Below are 19,291 nucleotides of genomic sequence, written 5' to 3' on the forward strand. Positions count from 1 at the left end.
AGTAAGAGCATGTGGTTTGCAAAGGGAAAAAAATGGAACCAAACAAGGTTCTTCTGTAAATCAACACATGTGCTGTACCTCACTATCTCAGGACAGGCAAGTTTTGGTGCACTACATGTCCTTGGTGTTTCTGACCTTTCAGCACAACTGCAGCCTCTAAGCATCAGGATTTGGTCTGCTGTTCAGCAGCATACTATTGCAGCTTGACACACCCTTCATGCCACTTACTTAAAATACCAGTGTGGACAACGAATATGACTCCCATGGTTTTCAAGAAGGGAAGAGAGCTGGGATTTGGGGAGTGATTTATAAGGCAGACAAAATTCATCCTGAAAATATTAAGTAAAATGTGTTCTGATTATTACCATGAAAATAAACACATCTCATTTGGAAACATGTGAATTCAGGAGTAAAAATTTCTTTTCTATATAAATTACTTCACACTGGTGATAAAATTAAGATATTTGACAGGGATTAAAGATTCACTTGTCAGCTGCTATGTCCTTTAATTAGCTTCCTAGCATCCATATTGACTGAAGCAGCATGTCCCAAATTTATCAAATCAGGCTGTCTCTATCCAGGTTTCACTGTAGCTCTGAAGATCTGAAAAGGAGTATTAAATGGAGTGATTCTTCTGCCCCCTAGCAGACATAACCTACTACATAAATTCTCTTCTGTCCTGGCTTTTGTGGAATGGACAACAAAAGTATTAATTTAAATTCCACAAGCTGCATAAAGTGTGTGTGGCTCCTCATGATCTTTTGAGGAGAAATTCACATACCAAAACCCATAGCTCTGCTATGACCAGTTCTTTTATCTCCTATTTTACTTCAGGTCCACAGGAGACTTCACCACATACAGTCATTCACAACTTCACATCCATACCACAGTTAGGTATGGATGGCCTTGTTTGCAAAGCACTTGACAGGACTTAGGGGTTTCCCTGCCACTTACAACTCAGATCCCAACTGTTTAATCCAACCAAAACCTCTTCACCCGTGTTTTGCACTCCCACCTCTAATGTGGAGATGATAAGATTCTTCAAGCTTTCCAGCTAAATAGTCTTCTACATTTTAAATGGTACACTCCTTAGGACAGAGGATCAACCACATACTCACCCAGAACCAAACACAAATCACTCTTTAATTTAATTCTTTGGGATCTCTGGGTAAGAATCATCCCCTAAGATGTTAATCAGCTTTTGTTTAACTGCATTTTTGAAGTTCTAATCAACTGTAAATCAGATTCTCGCTTTGGGTCATTAGGTTTACCTCATTTCCATCCTCCCTGTCTTTCTATGCTCTGGTTGATTCCAGGTAAGTTTCTTGCCAGTCTCTGACACTTGTTTTTGCCATCTTACAGCGTTGAAGCCATACAAGAAACTGTAATAACAATACTAACTGCTCAGCTTTGACAGGACATAGCTATTTTTACTGGATTACTTTTCTGGCACAGCATTTAAAGCACCAAATGATTTGACACCTGTAATTTTATACTTGGAATAACAGAAAGTATTCATACTTGTTTTGTAATGTAAGATAAAAGCAAACACTACCTATGTTCTCATTCCAGTGCTGCTGTCTGACAGCTATTTGCCCAAGGAGAAAAAAGCACTGTTACATTACAGAATATGTGGAAAAGTAAAAGCTATGGAAATAAATCATTAAATAGCTAACTTATTCCCCTGCTAGTACTAGACTGTTCCCTGCAGCATGTTTCAGAGTGTTTTGTCCAGTCTGGTTTTACAAGTTTCAAATTATTTTCATTTATATATTTAGTACAGCACCGAGTCCAGTGTGGCTTGGTCCTGCTTATTTTCCTTGTCTTTCAACTAGAAGACTCAGTGCTAGACCAGCTGTTCATATAGAGTCAGCTCCAAAACTACTGAAAAAATATCTGGACCCCTTTCCAATGACTTCAACAGGCTTTGGATCAGGCTCAGGAAAAGACAACGCATACATTTCATGTAAGACTAAGCAGGTTACAGTCAGCAAAGTACAAAGAGGATTAGCTGTGTATGATCCAAAGGCACATTACCCCACGTGCTGAAACACCTAACACGCTTTCGCTTTTACAGAAAGGGTGAGATTTGTTTCTGGTGCTCTGTGACTAAATCAATGCTACCATGCAAGGAATGAGTGTGATCTGGAAGCCACCCAGTTAACCTCACTACAAATGGGATTTTCCTAAACTAGAGTGGAGAAAATTTATTTTCTAAAATTGCAAAACCAATAAGCAAATAATAGAATAGAATGGTTTGCATTGGAAGGGACTTTAAATGTTGTCTAGTTCCAACACCCTCCCCCCCAACAGCCTTTTTGCTTTTCAATTAAGTTTGGGTCTTTACAGAGACCCTATGCAAAGAGTATCAGGAAAAACACAATGAATCTTGTCTCTGTCAGGGAAGGACGAACTCTCTTTTACTTCAGAACCTAAAATGGGTCATATTTGGTTTAAGACACACATGTCTAGACCTCCACTTTCTGTCACCAAAACAGACGGGCAACCCCAACCCAATTTGTGCATATTTTATGGAGCACTGATACTACAACATCCCCCCCACTGTGTATACTTTGAGAGCATGACTTCTGAAAGCTAGAATGCCTCTTATCAGGGATTATTTTACCAGTGGGGGATTTATTCTGAACAATACCATCAAATGAAGATGGTGGTACGCAGTTATTCTTCCCACCCTTTCCAAGTTCACAGTAAAACGTGTCAGTGTTAGGGATGCTCTCAGCTGCTGAGAATGCTTTAATCAAACACTTTTTTTTGTGTTCCTTCTGTCCCCTAGTGACAGGGGACTTCATGGCACTGCTTTGTTGTACAATATGTACAGTTATAACCTACACTAAAAGTATGCCATTAGTGAACGAACACTGGGTGTGTGTGTGTCAAGCAGATGACAATGTTCTTTTGATCTTCTGAGCTTCACCACTGTGGCAGACGAGTGTCTAAACTGCTTTATTAATGCACCAAAGTCTTCCAGCATTTCTCAAACAATACTGAAGGAAAAATCAGGATTTCATCATGGTGTGATTTTATGTTCTTCTAGTTCAAATCTAGCTGGAAGTAGGGGAAAACAAAAAAGATTTTTTTCTTCATTTATTTCTCATTTTTCCAGGGGGGTGTGAGGAGTATTTCATGTGCTTGACACTCTCTGAGGCAGCCAACAGAAGGTCCTCAAATTTCTGTTTAATTTCAAAGCAGTTTCCACACAACATGGAAGGTGTATTTAGCTTTAGGTACTATTTTGAAACTAATTTAACAGAGCAAGATAATGGATTCAAAGTAGTTTTGAGGATAACACAAACCCAGAATAAGCACATTTAAAAATCACAGAGGTTTATCAACATGATTATTGCAATGGTTTTAGCCTCCAACATATGAATAGCAGTGAAAAACAACCCAACAGGTGTGAGGCCACAGAAAGAAAGTTTATATGCAAAATCCTGTAGGAAAGCAATGTAGAAAATCCTTGATAACCCTTACAAATTTATTATTCTAATGTGGAGTTGTGACAAAAAAACTGAATCCACCCATTTTTTTCCAGACTGAGTGACATTTCCAAGGAGAACAGAAAAAGAGGCAATGTAGGACCTGTGTTCTGTAAAAGAAACAAATCAAATTACCACTTAGGCAGCTAAGCTGATCTAACAAGTCACTCGCAAAAGTGAGAGGTCAGGTCTCTACATCTCTTTGCCATTCTCCCAGCTGCACTTGCAATATCTTGGTACTCCCCTGATCACAGAATCACAGAAATCATTTGGGTTAGAAGGGACTTCAAAGATCACCTAGTTCCAAACTCCCTGCCACGGCCAGGGATGCTCCTCACTAGATCAGAATGTTCAAGTCCCATACAGTCTGGGCTTGAATACTTTCAAGGATGGGGTATCCCTCTGGACAACCTGTTCCAATGTTCTAACCTCCTCACAGTAAAGAATTTCTTCCTAATATCTAATGTAAACCTACTTTCAGTTTAAAACTATTCCCCCTTGTCCTGTCATCACAGGCCCTTGTAAAAAGTCTCCAGCTTTTTAAAGGTCCCTTTTAGGTACAGGAAAGCTACTCCAAGGTCCCCCTGGAGTCTCTCCTCTCCTCTCCTCTCCTCTCCTCTCCTCTCCTCTCCTCTCCTCTCCTCTCCTCTCCTCTCCTCTCCTCTCCTCTCCTCTCCTCTCCTCTCCTCTCCTCTCCTCTCCTCTCCTCTCCTCTCCTCTCCTCTCCTCTCCTCTCCTCTCCTCTCCCCTCCCCTCCCCTCCCCTCCCCTCCCCTCCCCTCCCCTCCCCTCCCCTCCCCTCCCCTCCCCTCCCCTCCCCTCCCCTCCCCTCCCCTCCCCTCCCCTCCCCTCCCCTCCCCTCCCCTCCCCTCCCCTCCCCTCCCCTCCCCTCCCCTCCCCTCCCCTCACCCTCCCCTCCCCTCCCCTCCCCTCCCCTCCCTCCCTCCCTCCCCTCCCCTCCCCAACTTTCTCAGCCTGTTGTCAAAGGTATTCCAGCCTTTTGAGTATCTTTGTAGCCCTCCTCTGGATTTGTTCTAAAAGGTCCATGTCCTTCTTATGTTGGACAAAGCATTTTATAGAGGGTCTCAAGAGAACAGAGCAGAGGGGCAGAATCTCCTCCCTGGCCCTGCTGCTTTGGATGCAGCCCAGGACATGGTTGGATTTTTGGGCTGCAAGTGCACATTGCTGAGTCATGTCAAGTTTCTTGTCAACCAACATCCCCAACTCCTTCTCCCCAGGGCTGCTCTCAATCCATTTTCTGCCCAGCCTATTTGTGCTTGGGATTGCTCCAATCCATCTGCAGCACCTTGCACTTGGCCTTGCTGGACTTCATGAGGTTCACACAGGCTTACCTCTCAAGCTTGCCAAGTGTCATTGCTGCCTTCCACACCTCACAGCTTGGTATCATCGACAAATCTGCTGAGGCTCACCTCCTGTCATTTGGTCAGCTATTTACCTCACTACGCCAGAGAAAGCTACACAACTTTCTGCTGTTTTTCTTCCAGGCTAATAGGTCAAATTGGCTAATGGAGAGATCCAACACATGTCTGAACCAGGGCATGGTAGGCAGCAAAATTACCAAGACCAAGGACTCCTGGGGAGCGAAAAAGGACTGGGACTGCCACGTCTCTCTTCTGTGCAAACGGAAATTGTCTGAGGATGTCTCATGGAAGAACTGTCTTATTGCAAGGACTTGTTATTAGAAGGGAAAGGGGAATTGACAAGAGAAGTAGAACAAATAAGGGTCCTGTTCTTTAGAGGAGGGTCCTGTTCTTTAGAGGAGGGTCCTGTTCTTTAGAGGAGTGTGTATATGAGGGTGGAAACCAGAGTGGTAGAAATCCCATAGGTCTGCAGAGGATTTAATGGGTAGAAAAAACTGTGTACATATGCAGCATCTGCAACACACAGGAACAGGAGATGTATAATCCATATACAAATAACTAAGCAGTTCCCCCATGAAAACATGGGCCTGACTGCACAGCCATGTCTACATCAAGTCTGCTGTTTCTGATGTGTTGCATGTCATATGCATGGCTGACAGCACAACATACACACAGAGCTACTTCTGTGAGGGGCTTCATGTCCTCTAACTGCTGTGTGTGCTCACAGTGCTGACATCCAGAGCTCCCAGGCATGCAGTAACCAGTTCAGAAGTGTCTGCACTCTACAGCTACCACACATCCGGAAAGCCCAGACAAATTTATGAAGCCCTCAGAATCTGCCTACATGAGATTTCCAGGTGCAAAGAGTAAATGTATCTGGGAAAATGAAGCCTGTAGCATCTAGGAAGTCCTTTGCTACCTGCACAAAAGCAAACATAGGACACCAAAAGTTTAGAAACACCTGTTCCAATGAAGTGAAGGCAGGGCTTAAGTCTCAAATGCTTCCCCAGTCTTCTCTACTGACTTGACTTATTACAATTACATCTGACAATGCATTTGAGAGGACGTGCTTTCACATAATGGAAATACGAGAGGTGTCTTGCATTTCAGCTTCATAAATGTGCCTGTTACTGATGCCATTACAGAAGCTGCATAAGGAACTTACTTCAGGTCTAGACATCCAGGAAGAAAATAATTGTAAACGAGTAAGAGGTTTTGCATTAAAATGAGAATCCACCCTTCTCTCTCCTTTAAATGGCATTGGCTTACAAAACTAATTACTCCCACACCTCACAGAGATGCAGTACTTAATTAATATTTGTTAAGTGCTTTGCAATTCTGATGGAAGACATCATACTACGGTGCATCATGATCAATACAGTGTAAAAGTGATGCCATTGGTGTTGCTTAAGCAGATGCTGAAAGAGTATCTATTCAGTTTATGATTTAAAAAGGGGAATGGAGATGAAAAAGGTTTAGGAAAGCAATTTAAAACTCAGCCTAAAGATAAAGGGAGAACTGGGAAGGAGAGGAGCTAAACATTTTTCAGTTATTTACTGTGCAATGTGCATTTATTCCTGCAAAATTAAAGTGTAAGTGCCTACAGCAAAATCCTGGTTCCAATCAAGTACACGGAAAATGTTTCACTGACTTCAGTGAGGTGAAGATTGTTAGTTTTTGTCACAATTTCCAGCAGATGCATCCCATATGAAGATTTGCAACTTTACACTGTTTCTTGCTCATAGTTTACGTTCAGGAAATAACCTCATCAAGCTCAGACAAGCCTACCATGTAAAGGCAACTGCTCAGCTTCTAATTTTTCTACTACATCCCACACTTGGTGTAAACCTTTCCATTCTGTTAATGAACTTGGAGCTGAGCTACCTATTTAAGTTGGCAAAACTCCAATTAAATGGAAGCTCTGTGGAGATCACTGTAGATTTTGTAATAAACATGGGAAGCAAACATCCTGTGTTTAACAGCGTACACCCCTGGAGTTAACTTGTTTACTCAGAAGTCTGTGGAATTCTGACTGGAAAAACAAATCAAAACAAACAAAACAAATCTCCAAACTCCCAAAGTAACAGAAATTCAGCAAGTTATTTTTTTAAGCATTAATCCTTCATACCTAGCAAGATTAATATTCAGAGAAACATGTTCCTCACCACTTCTGGATAAGGCAGAGTTAATTCAACTGAAAGCTTTGCATCTGTGAGGCTCAAAGAAGAAAGATTAAAAAGAGTGGCAAGGAAGAGGCACCAAAATTTGAGAGAAGGTACCTGTGAGAGTCTAGTATTAAGAAGAGTCACTTTAAACCAGGAGCCTACAGCTACTTTAGGTAGGAATCTAAGAGAAAATGTTCTAGGCGAAGACTGTTATGTGATGTATATGGGGATCTTGGTAAACTATTAATTACCCTATTCCAAGTGGTATGTGATGGCTTCCATCTTCTTAACATACTCCTATTCAGCACAAGAAATCTTAAGAAGTATTTATTCTAAAGATCTGTTGAGGTGGACTCCCTAACCCTGCTACGTGTAGAAATGTTGTACTACAGCAAATCAGCACCTGCAGAGCAGTTTTGTGTCTATGCAACTGCTAGACCAAATGTAATGATCAAGTTGCACATAGCAGCTCTCCCTTTCACTTGTGCTGGCATGCTACATGTTTTTAACTGAGGCTCTGAGGCATGTAGGCTTGTAGTTTTCTCCCTCAGTGCTTGTACAGCTGTGTCCACAAATGTATCTGTCCAGTAAAATCCAAGGAAATATCCCTGGCTGCCAGGATTAAGCTCAGATAGCTGCAGCTCTAATAACTCACATGCAGCTCACATTGTAGTTCTAAGTGCCGACAGTTGCTTTCCAGTCCTACTGGAATAAGTAACATCATTCTTCCATCTAAACTCAGTAGTCAAAATGTGGTGTATGAACTACATCATGTTGCTGCTCTCAGGATCCTAAGGAGAGATGTTATTAAGGTGCAAAGGCAAAAAATTCAAACCTGAAGACTTTATTGACCAGAAGTTTAATGTGTGATACTTAAGTCATGCAAAAACAGTGCTGTGTCACTCCTGTAAACAGGTAGACTGTGTCTCCTTCCTCAGAATACTCATTAATAAGACACTTACTAGACAACCAGTAGCTCCAAATACGGCAAATGTTTCTCCAAAGCCTGCCTTTATTATGGCTGGAGATAATGACATGCAGGTACTACAGCAGAAAAATCATTCCGTTAACTGCTTGCCATGGGTACTGACAAGGACAGCTACTGAAGAGAAGCTAACTATGTATTTTGATGAGATTTTAATTTTGTGGAGGGGCCAGAAGAAAATTATACCAGAAATCAGAGTAAGGAAGGCTATATGTAAGACTTAGAGTATCTGCATTATGCTGACAAGACATGAAGGATTTTCAAGATAATAGAGTTACTCATCTTTAGACCTCATGAAAAAACACCATCCTGCTAAATAAAGTATTTCATTGCTTGTTTTCCTCACTGTGTGTCCATCTAAATTACCCTTAACTCTTTACTTGGCAAGATCTGTCTTTCCCCTACCGGCTTACACTTTTCCCCCCAGCAGGCTGAACAGCAGCCCAGAAGAAATCTCTAATAAAAACACACCTGTATGGAAAATATCTGAATTTCCTCTAAGCCTATCAAATGAATCCTAATCACTCTTACCTCACACACCTTCCAGAGCAGGTTCTTGCAGTTCTCCAACCTTTTAACTTTTGTTTCAGTGCCTGGTTTTAAAGTTAAAACTTCTTTTGTGGCTCTCTTATGCCATGAACAGGACAAATTATTTCTTTTTATCTCTAGCAAGACTTGCATTCCTTCTGCTTCATATAACCTGACAAACTGAACTATCTGTATCCACAAATGCTTCCATACTCTGAGTATCCTTTTATTTTCTCCTACCTCCCAGGTACCATACATATTTTTCCCAGCCTCAGGTGATGGATCTCTCATGTGACACTGAAATGAATGTTGTTTAGATGACTGTATCTTTTTGTGCAGTCCAGATCTTGGTGTATCACCCTGTGTTTACACCTTCAGTTTCTGGTGTTCACTAATACCACTCAAGCAGTTGTAGAGGCTCCTGTAGAGTGCTAAACGACTGAAAAGGAGTTGTATGAGGGCTTTTGGATTCTTCTAGACTTCTGCTGGATCAAATTTCCTTATGGATATTCCCATTTCTTAAGGGTCTTCCTTCTGGGGGAGTTTAATATGTCAATTTTAATTATTTTAATGCTAGACTAGATTCTTATAATTGCTGCTGGCTATGTCTATATCAGGAATAAGCATGAGTCTGCAAATGAAAATACCTGGTGTTGAGGGCTGTATTCCCACTATGAGTTCAGTGTGTGTGGCTGGTTTAGATGAGCTCTTGCCTGCCCTCGTGGACTTTCCCACCTATGAGCTGTGGAGAGTGTTGAGCATTCACTCAAGGTGGTGCAGCCTCTGGTGATCCATCTGAGAACTTCACGCTCAAGTCAAAGTGCAGCACATGGAGACGATTGGCTTGAAACTCACACTCCTGGCTCTCATTCATTTAACATCATCAAAGTGAGAATCTGCACTACTGCTGGCACACAGATCAACACCTGTCAGACAGTCTGGGAGATTACTGTTGCCATTAACTAACTTAATCCACATCTGGAGAAGGCACACAGGGATGTGGAAGATTTCTATCTCTTTGTTAGTTAATGGGAGAAGCTTACAAAGCCAATCTTCAAAGCAGATACAGCTACAGATAGGAAAAAAGAAAACATTCGCTCTTCATTTGCCTCCAGTTTGATCTATAAGAGGCCTAATAACGTGATGGCAGAATACATTTTGATGTAATAGATAACTGGGCTTACTGTTTAGTGTAGTGATCAAATTAATAGCAAGACTGACTTTTTATTTTGTGTAAGGAGGGGTAAGAAAGGCAGGGCAAAGCCCCTGTTATCTGCTGTGTACTGAAGATATGCAGAGTACTCTCAGAGAGCTCTGGAAATAGGGACTATGTATTTTAGCTGGTGGTATGCTATGCAAACACTTAGTGAAAACACTTAAACACCAAGAAAAGCAAATTACTCTGCCCTGGGGGAAGGGGGTTGGGGTGGTTAAATTCAACTGCTTTTACTGCTCTGCAGCTGTTAAAAAAACACCACTGCACCACAGCGGACAAAAGGATTCTGTCACTTATGACATTCTAATACCAGAAAGGACCCCCGAAACATGCTAAAAGACAAATGTCAGGATAAAGTACCTGGTGAGGCTTTTTCAAGTTGCTCACAACAGGGAAAAGACTAAGAAGTAATGCTGAACAGATAACTTGAAATCTTACTAACATATTCCATTATTCTTGTGTATCAGGTAGCTTTTCAGAAGTATACTCCCAAGAACTTTCTATTCCTTACAATATGCGAGGTAGAAAAAAGTAAAACTGCATCTTAAAGAGCTTAGCTCCCACACTAGCCTGATGGTCATATAACTGCTCCTCCCAGAAACTGAGACATAATATAGCCTTTTTCTGCAACCTCCTCAGTTATGCAAAATCACAGATCAAAACTGCAGACTGAGTCACTAAGAGTAGTAACAGAGAAGTAGAAAAATCCAGCTAAGCACCCTTCTTCCCCCTTTCCCCTCCCACTTGCTTGAATATGTAAGCATTTCAAGGTAGGTATTTACACATATCCCTTTGTTAACTTCTGTTTTAGTGGCACTTGTACAGCTGGGAGTTGGACAAGCAGAGAGGTTTACACACAAAAGTTGCCTAGAATTGATGCAGCCACCCTTCAGATCTGTGCCTAGAGCCTCCTTCTAATTCCCAGAACAATCACAAGCTGGGGGGCCACCAAACCATCCAAGGGCTGTGCTGCAACCTTGCTAAGGCAGCACAGACAAATGGGGGAAGCTGCCACGTGACCGCAATGCTCCATAGAGGGAGCTGGGCTGTTTAACAGACAAGATGCATTCACCTGTGCTGGCAAAACTGGGGCAGGTGTAAAAGAAAGGCCAAGTGCCCTAACAGCCACATTTCTCAGGGAGGGTGTGAGTGGGCCTGTTGCTCTGTGTAAGCTCCAACTCTCAAGATGCCTTAAGTGTAGTGAAAACAACCCCAAGCATAAGCTCTTCTTCCTGCTTGATTTTATGTTGTGGTCACAGCTGCAAAGGTAAGGATGTTATTTTGCTCTGGCACTGAGTCAAAACCCAGAAGTTTGTATTAGAAAAGTGGCTTGGAAAGTACTGTATTAACAGACATGCAAAGCCTCTGACTTCTGGGGAATAACCAGCTTTGAAGTAAAATACACTCAGCAATAATCCATGCACACTCCATTAATTTCAGAACTGCAACAGCAAAGTACTACTTAGAAAAAGCCGTAAGATAGTAATGAAGGCTTTGGGGTTTATTTTTATTTTTAATCCCAAAAGCTCCTTATCTCCCTTCTCCATGGTTTTTTTTTTTTTTTTTTTTTTTTTTTTCATTCAACTTACATTAGTCTAAGTTAAAGCTCATCTAACAAAAAAAGACACATTAAGTTTGGCTAACCTCTTCACCCCCTTTTGATGAGAATCCTTTCTTCCTTGGGGAGTAAATGCAACTTTATAATTGGTACATTGCCTGTTTAAGATAACTTTCCTTTGCACTTTGTGTTCAATGGAATTTGGCTGATCTGGGATATTTCAGTGCTTAAATAATTGAGATAGTGAGGGCAGCAATTTTTGCCAAGTCTTAAATAGCGCAAGGATCTCTAGGCAGAAAGGCGGTATTTTGTTATCGGTCAACATGCATGCATCTTTCTCTACCACACCCCTAGGCAAGTTTGAGAACCCTGGACACAGGCTACTGCACGATATGAAACACCAGTTTACTGTTCAAATTTGACTCAAAGCTTAGACTCAAAACAGAGTAGTTGCTGTTTAACACTAGATTTAAGTGCAGGTCTGAGGATATGATGCTGGAATGGGAGTGCTTATGTCACTTTTCCTGTCCTATTGCCGGGCTGTGCAGCTGTAGTGCATACCATGTCCAGAAAGCTTTGATGCACTGAAAAAACCAACTTTTTAAAAGTCAGCCGTTCCCTAAACCTGATACAAGAGGTACAGCAGGATTTTCAGCTGGGCGGTGGAACAGGGCCACCTTGCTGTCACACCCTGCTATTACTCCAACCTTCTAGGGTATACTAAGAGTTTCTGAAATTTGTTTCAACGCTTCAATTCAACTGGCTCTAAAAGAAGTACCTCACTTAAGGTTGGCCATAAGGCCACTCTTTTACTCCAAGACACACGCTCACTTCTTGCATGTAAAGAGTTCATGTGAATGAGCAGAAAGAAACCAACCAGGCTGGAAAGCAGGAGCAACCAGCCTCACCGGTAAGAAGGGATAGGGAAAATCTTGTTTGCTTCAGTAATCAGAGCAGACTTAAACAGGGAAGTTCCAATTTTTATAAAGAAACATTATAATCGCTTCCCTTTTGTAGTGTTTGAACATTAAACCTGCTTAAGACAACCTCACTGCTTCACCAGCTGTACCTGAATAACAAAGTGAATCTGACTGTAGCTTCCTTACCACGTGGATGAGTCACTGCAACCATCTTGCTTTATGTTCACCCTACGTATGTTCTCTGGTGGTGCTCCTGCCACCGCGTTCCCCACAGTGCAGGGAACCGTGGGCCTGTGCCTAGTTTAAACAAGAGAGGTTTTCTGCCGCAGTTCTGATTACTCTTCGTGTATCAGGCCTTCTTTGTAACTTGCTAGATAAATTTGCCTCGCACTCCCCTTCTGGAGGCGGCTACAAGTATTTTAAGTGCAAATACCATTAACAGGGCTCGAGAGGAAATGTGTTCAGGCTCTCGGGGTCACTGACCAAGCTCCTGCCCGCCTCACCGTGCTGCCACCGCTTAGCGCCCCTGGTCTGTCCCCCGCCGCCCCCCGCAATCGCTGCACAGCCGCTGCGGCCGGGACCTCGACGGCACTCCTCCGGCGCAAACCCCCTCCCGCGCCTCTTTCCTCCCCCGCGGGGCCGCGACCGCCCCCCGCGGCCATTTTGCGCCGGGCCGAGCTCGCCGGGAGGGGCGGCGGAGCTCGCTCGGGTGCGGCGGTGCCGGCGGAAGGGGCGGCGGGGCCCGCCCTGGCCCGTCCCCACTCACGGCAGCCGCGGTCGGCGTCGGGCTCAGGCGGGCGCCGTGGGGGCCGCCATTGCTGCGGTGCCGGCAGGGCGCGACAGGGGGCGATAGCGGGAGGCGCTGCGAACGGGGGAGGGGAGGGTGTTACAGCACCTCCTGAGGCGGAAGGTACCCGCTGGGATCATCGAGTCCGGCTTGTGGCCCTGCACGGGACAGCCCCAAGAGTCACACTACGTGCCTGGGAGCGTTGTCCACACGTTTCTTGAACTGTGTCAGGCTTGGTACTGTGATAGGGTACAGGTACCCTTGGGGAGCCTGTTCCAGTGCCCAACCACCCTCTTGGGGAAGAACAGTATTCTAACATACAACCTAAACTTCCCCTGATACAACTCCAGACCAGTTCCTCGGGTCGTGTCTTCAGAGAAAAGAGACCAGTGCCTGTCCCCCTTCTTCCCCTCACGAGGAAATTGTGGACTCTGATGTGAGGTCTCCCTTCAGTTTCCTCTAGGTTGGACAAACCAAGTGACCTCAGCCACTCCTCATACGGCTTCCCCTCATGGCCCGTCGCCATCTTGGTTGCATGTCTTGTGTCTTGTGACACAATCTTCTGTCTCCTTTGGACACTCTTTAATAGCTTAGTATCTTTCTTGTATTGCGGTATCAGGTCATGACAGCGCTGGAGCTGCCTGTCGCAAGCAGCATTTTCCAGGGGTCCCTCTTCTCAATGGCATGGTTGAGGAGGTTTCCTCAGTCTCTGCCTCACCGGAGGTCACGCAACCATGGCCTCAGCTGCGGGGTGTGCTGTGGGAAGCCTGTGAGGAGGCAGGTGCTGTGCCCAGCCAGAACTGCTGCGCAGCCTTCCCCACAACCCACGTCCCCTCAGCTCCATGCTGGTCATCCAGGCCACACCTGAGCTTGCTGCCAGGGATCCACTCTCTTTGGTGGTGCTTTAATATTATTTTTTCCAGGACGAGGGACACCATGAAACCACTCTTGTGTGGTCAAATAAAATTGAAAGAAACAACAGTGTCTGTCCAGCAATCCCCAAAGAAAATTATGGATCTAATCTGGCCATCTGATTCCACACAGTGATGTTAATATTTAATTTAATCACTGCTGTCTTTAGCTCATCTTCTTCATTCCAGATTTATCCCTCCATATTGTTTCATGTAAGCTGGTGTCCCCACTAGAGTTTATTTAAGCGAGCTGTCCAGCACTGCTGGATTACATGATCCCAAGCCTTGGCACACCATTTTGATTCATCTGAAATTAAATTATGATTGTACCAATAGTGTCAGAGTGTGTTCTGCTGATATTCCTTAGTGCAAGGCTACCTGCTTTGATATTTGTTGTATGTGCTTCCTGGCTGAGTCGAGTCGGGCATTATTCTCAGGGCAGTTGCCAAGCCAGTTTGTTCTGTTATCCAAGCAGCTTCCAGCTTCTTATTTACACTTTTTGCCTTACTGTTGTGATTTAATGGAATACCATCTTCTATTTCATTCTCCAAAATGAAACTGTTTCTTCCCATGGCATGCTTCTAGCAGTTTCCAGTCAACTTCTGCCATCAGGAGCAGATGACATTACTGCATTGCTTCATTGTTCCTGACCAAAAAAATTGAAAAGCGAGCGGTTTCTGCATTGTAGCTGAATTAATAAATATATCTGCTTGCTAGGACTTTTAATGCTACTGGAATTGTGAAAGGTCAGAGTAGGGCGAAACATGGTATGAAAAGACAATCAGCAGAACAAAAGGATGTGCAGATACAACCAAAAAAGAGACAATGAGAAATAGAGATCAAAAAAGGAGTGAATGGCCCAGCCTCTTCTTACACTCCTAAGAAACCCTGTTAAGAGACCACTTTGTATGCAAAGCTGCAGGTTTTTTCCAAATCTTTCTCTCATCCTGCCTTTCCGCTACTGTCCCTTCTTTGTGGAAATCAGTTGCCTTTACTTTCAGGGTGGTCTTACTCCTACATATCTAATTACTCTCTGAACAGTCCATTTCATGCATTTCAGACCTGAAGAAAGATTTTGTGCCAAAAACTTGTCTTCAACTCCCACCTATGCCTGTTTTGGCCTACCTACCCCTGCTGTCCCTTTACCCTGGTAATTTTGCAATGATGAAAGCTGTGCAATACCCATCCAATATTGGTGAAGCTTTATTGGTACTGAAAGGTACTTATTATTTATAGATACCCCCCTCTGCTATTTCCACATGGAAAGAGGGACAGTCAGTGTAAGACAGCAGTATTGCTACGGCCATGTTGGTGGCTATTTGCTGTTACTTCTTCCTGGACTGCCATTTTCCCCTGCACACTTGTCACCACCCTGGGGACCCAAGTCATGCTGGCCACTCATCTCACAGCCACAAATGACTCTGGGCCCCAGAACAGGAACGCCCCTGAGGGTGGCACTGGGCCAACCATGTGTCCCCGGCTGGCTGTGCCTGGGCAGCTGTCTCAGCTGTGAGGGATGCAGAGCTGCAGGAGCCCACAGCTGTCTGCTGGCCGCACTCCAGAGCTCCCAGCTCCAGCTGTCAGGGCCTCAGCGCCCGCCCTGTGCCCTCCCACCCTGATGGCCATGCCAGGCCACGCTTGCTTGCCCTCATGGTGACACTGCTGGCCTCAGTGCTCTCCAAGGGCTTCTCCTGGGGCACCTTCCTGCAGCATTTCAGCCCCTGCACGAGGCCCACCAGAGACCTGCAGAGGGGCTGTTTACAAGGGCCTAGAGGCACAACACCAGGGCCAGTGGCTTCCCACTGACAGAGGGCGGGCTTAGGCTGGAGATGTGGCAGAAGTCCTGGCCTCTGAGGCTGCTGAGGCCCTGGGCTACACTGCCCACAGAAGCTGTGGCTGCCCCATCCCTGGCAATGCTCCAGGCCAGGTTGGATGGGGCTTGGAGCAACCTGGCCGGTGAAGGGTGTCCCTTGCCCTTGGCAGCAGAATTGCAACAAGATGATTTCTAAGGACCCTTCCAAGCCCAGCCATTCTGTGATTCTGGGATCAGAGGGGCTGTGGGCAGCTGGGCTTAATTTCTGATTAGAACCAGTTCAGCCCTGTGTCTGGTTGAGTTCAAGGAAACTGTTCACAAGCCCAGATTCCCAGTGTGTGACATTCCCCAATACTATACGTCTGGCTGAGATCAAGAAAGTCTTGCACGCTCCAGATTCTGTAAGATTGCATTTTATTGAAAAAACAGCAAAGCAGTTTCATGCTTGCCAGTCATACATACACTAACTACGTACTCAACACCATGTGTGGAATATATATTTAATAAATACATTCAAGTAATAAAAATCTTGCCTCTCATAAATGCAGTAACTGCAGAGTATTAATATGTGTCACAACAGGTAGTGACATATATTTGCTTCATCTTTTTATAAAATAATATGATAATTGATAAACTATCACTATAATACATATTGATTAAAACACATCTGTTAACAAAAACCTTTGTAGCTATATATATACAATATAGTTATATACACATATTTCTATCTATCTGTCTATGTATAGTATTCATTCCTGTTTTCTTCATGGCACTCAAAGCTAGTTCTCTGCCGCCAGCTGCAAGCTCCAGGAGCACACACATCCAAAGAAGGGCAACAAGGCTGATGAAGGGCTAGTCACACAAGTCCTATGAGGAATGGCTGACGGAGCTGGAGTTGCTTAGTCTGGAGTGAACGGGGACTCACAGGTGACCTTATCACCCTCTACAACTCCCTGAAAGGTGGTTGTAGTCAGGTGGGGCTTGGTCTCTTTTCCCAGGCAGCAACTGATGGAACAAGAGGACACAGTCTTAAGCTGTGCCAAGGGAAATTTTGGTCGGATGTAAGGAAAAAGTTTTTTACTGGAAGTGTAGTAAAGTACCTGAATTCGTCTGCCCGGAGGAGGTGGTGGAGTCATCATGGCTGGATGTGTTATAAAAAGATTGGATATGGTCCTCACTGTCATGGTTTAGTTGAGATGGTGTTAGGGCATGGGTTGAACTCGATCTTGATGGTCTCTTACCTAGGGATTCAGTGATTCTCGATTTTGTGATTCTATCAGCCCTGCTAACAGTGGCCATAGGCCAGCACTCTTGCCAGGCGTTGGCGCAGATCAAGGTAGGCTTCCATCGCCTGAGAGTGGGCGGCCGGATCTTGCGTGAAGCTGTGGAAGACGTTGAGTGGCCTAGCACTTTGTACATCGGCGGGCAACCTGATCTCCTCCGGAAGCCTCTGGTTGCCCACAATAAAATGCTCCAAGTATCTCTCTTCCAGAGATAAGCGCAGCTGCTCCAGGACATCCGACAGCTGAAGCAGGAAATAGTTCCTGTGCCACTGTGTCACTGGTACAGTGTTCAGCAGGTGCATGACGACTGTCTTGATGGCATGGATGGAAAGGTCGTTGCGCACAAGAACACCAGTAAGGAGCTGCAGGCATTTGAGGTGCGAGCTGTCCTGGGGGGCCTGCCCGGCCACGTGCTTGAAGAATTTTGTCTCTGCCACAGTGTAGGTCTCAGGCCACATCGTGCTTGGGGTGTGGGCCCCTCGAGACCGGCTGCTGATAAAGATGTCTGAGCTGTATCGCTGCACCCCAAACAGCACCCTAACCTGGAAGCTTTCTTGGCTGTTGGTCAGCTTGAGGTTGCAGGAGCGTTTGGAGGGCAGCTGCACTAAATGCCAACTGCGTGACTGAGGCAAACGCCGCCAGCTTGCTGTCACCAGTGTGCAGAACCATTCGACAGTTTTCTTCACGTCAAGGTAGGAGCCGGTGCACAGCAAGTCTAGGAGGTTGGGCTGCCCAGTCACTTCCCTAACTATATCAGGGTGGTGTAGGAAGCACAGCGGGTTCGCACCCTGATGCTCCCTTGGGCAATGGCAGTCCAGCTTCACGTGGATACGGAAATTCCTGCCGGTCCACTGCTGGTCAGGGTCACGCTCCAGGTGGAAGGTGTGGCCTACGGGAGGAGTCAGGGGTACGAGCACACGGTACACAACTTCCTCCTTAGCGGCAGCCCAACCTTCAAAGGCACTGCCAAAACCAATGGCTTGTTGCAGCACTGGGTAGAATGTCATACTCAAGGCACGCCTAAGGACAGACGTGAAGTTGTTCATCAGGGCCATTGTCCTGTTGCAGCCTGTCCGCAGGTCCTGTACAGGCCACTGTATGCGCTCCTCTAGAAGCCATCTCAGATCATATTCCCGTGTCTCTTCCTCTTCCTCTTCCTCCTCCTCCTTTTCCTTCTCACCACTGATCTCTGCCTTGTGGCTTCTTTTCCCCCACAAAAACCGTATGGTCAAGAGAAGAACCAAGAGCCCAGAAAACGTCCAGAGCTGCCAGGGCTGCATGGCAGACCAGTGCAGGTCTCCCCAGAATGTGACACCCTGCACCAGCACCAGCTGTTCCATCTCCCGCTCCAGACGAATCCTCTCCTGTTCCTGGAGCTTTGCACGCAGCTCCATGCGCAGACGCGTTGCCTCATCCAAACCATCGCCCACAGGCTGTGGGTACTGGAATACGCTTTGCAAGAGCAAGAACCACAATATCCAGGAATCCATGGTCTGCAGGAGAATGGAGACAAGGCCTTGAGTGGGTCAGGGAGGGAGGCAGCTGGCAGTGGGGGCAGCAGGGATGGGAATCCCAGGGATCTAGGGGCAGGAAGGACAGAGCCCCAGACAGCCGGGGGCAGGAAGGCTTGTCCCACTGCCCAGCAGCAGCAGCACCGTTCCCCTGCCATGAGGGGCTCTCCTCATGCATGGGGAGAACTCAGCCCAAGGTGCAGTGTTTCTGCCCCGGCCCTTGTTCCCAGCGAGGCCTCCCCCCAACATGTGCACTCACCACTTGCCCAAGCAATACAGGGCCAGTGTTACCTGCTGGGGCCTTTTCCAGCTGCCCCCATTGTGACACGTCCCCCATGATGTCACAGATGCCACAGTGCATCACAGCCCAGCCAGCTCTACTCTTTGTCCCCACCCCAGCTCAGCCACTCAGAGTGGCCCTGTGTACTGATTAAGGCTGCTTTTGAGTGAATCTTCTTCAAAGAACTTCCCTCGGTCTTTCTTTCATCTTTCTTATCACCTGCCTCCATTGGCAATCTCATCGATATCCATGTTGGAAGGCACCCTTGGGGAATCATTGAGTCTCAGCCTTGACTCCACACTGATTGAGCTACACTTAAATCTCTGCATCACTGAGTGTGAAAAAGTCCCTGTAGATCACACAGTTCAACTGCAAACTTAACATTGTCTATCCCACTAGCTCGCCAAATGCCACACGCATATGACTTTCAAACCTCTCCGAGGATGGTGACACAGC

The 19,291-nt window shown here is 45.5% G+C and overlaps 2 protein-coding genes across 2 annotated transcripts in view; both read right to left on the minus strand.

Moving 5' to 3' along the window:
* LOC120754006 (cytochrome c oxidase assembly factor 1 homolog) overlaps positions 1 to 13,084 on the minus strand; it is a 52,424-nt gene extending 39,340 nt beyond the window's left edge. Inside the window, exon 1 of the mRNA XM_040067077.2 lies at positions 13,017 to 13,084. The gene's annotated coding sequence lies outside the window, so the exon portion shown is untranslated. The remainder of the gene's footprint in view (positions 1 to 13,016) is intronic.
* Positions 13,085 to 17,046: 3,962 nt separating this feature from the next.
* On the minus strand, positions 17,047 to 18,534 carry LOC120750113 (inositol 1,4,5-trisphosphate receptor-interacting protein-like 1). The gene has a single exon (XM_040058369.1). The coding sequence runs from the start codon at positions 18,532 to 18,534 to the stop codon at positions 17,047 to 17,049; it is 1,488 nt and encodes a 495-aa protein (XP_039914303.1).
* Positions 18,535 to 19,291: the final 757 nt, after the last annotated feature.

The sequence above is a fragment of the Hirundo rustica genome, chromosome 1 (assembly GCF_015227805.2).
Source record: "Hirundo rustica isolate bHirRus1 chromosome 1, bHirRus1.pri.v3, whole genome shotgun sequence".
Classification (NCBI taxonomy): Eukaryota; Metazoa; Chordata; class Aves; order Passeriformes; family Hirundinidae; genus Hirundo; species Hirundo rustica.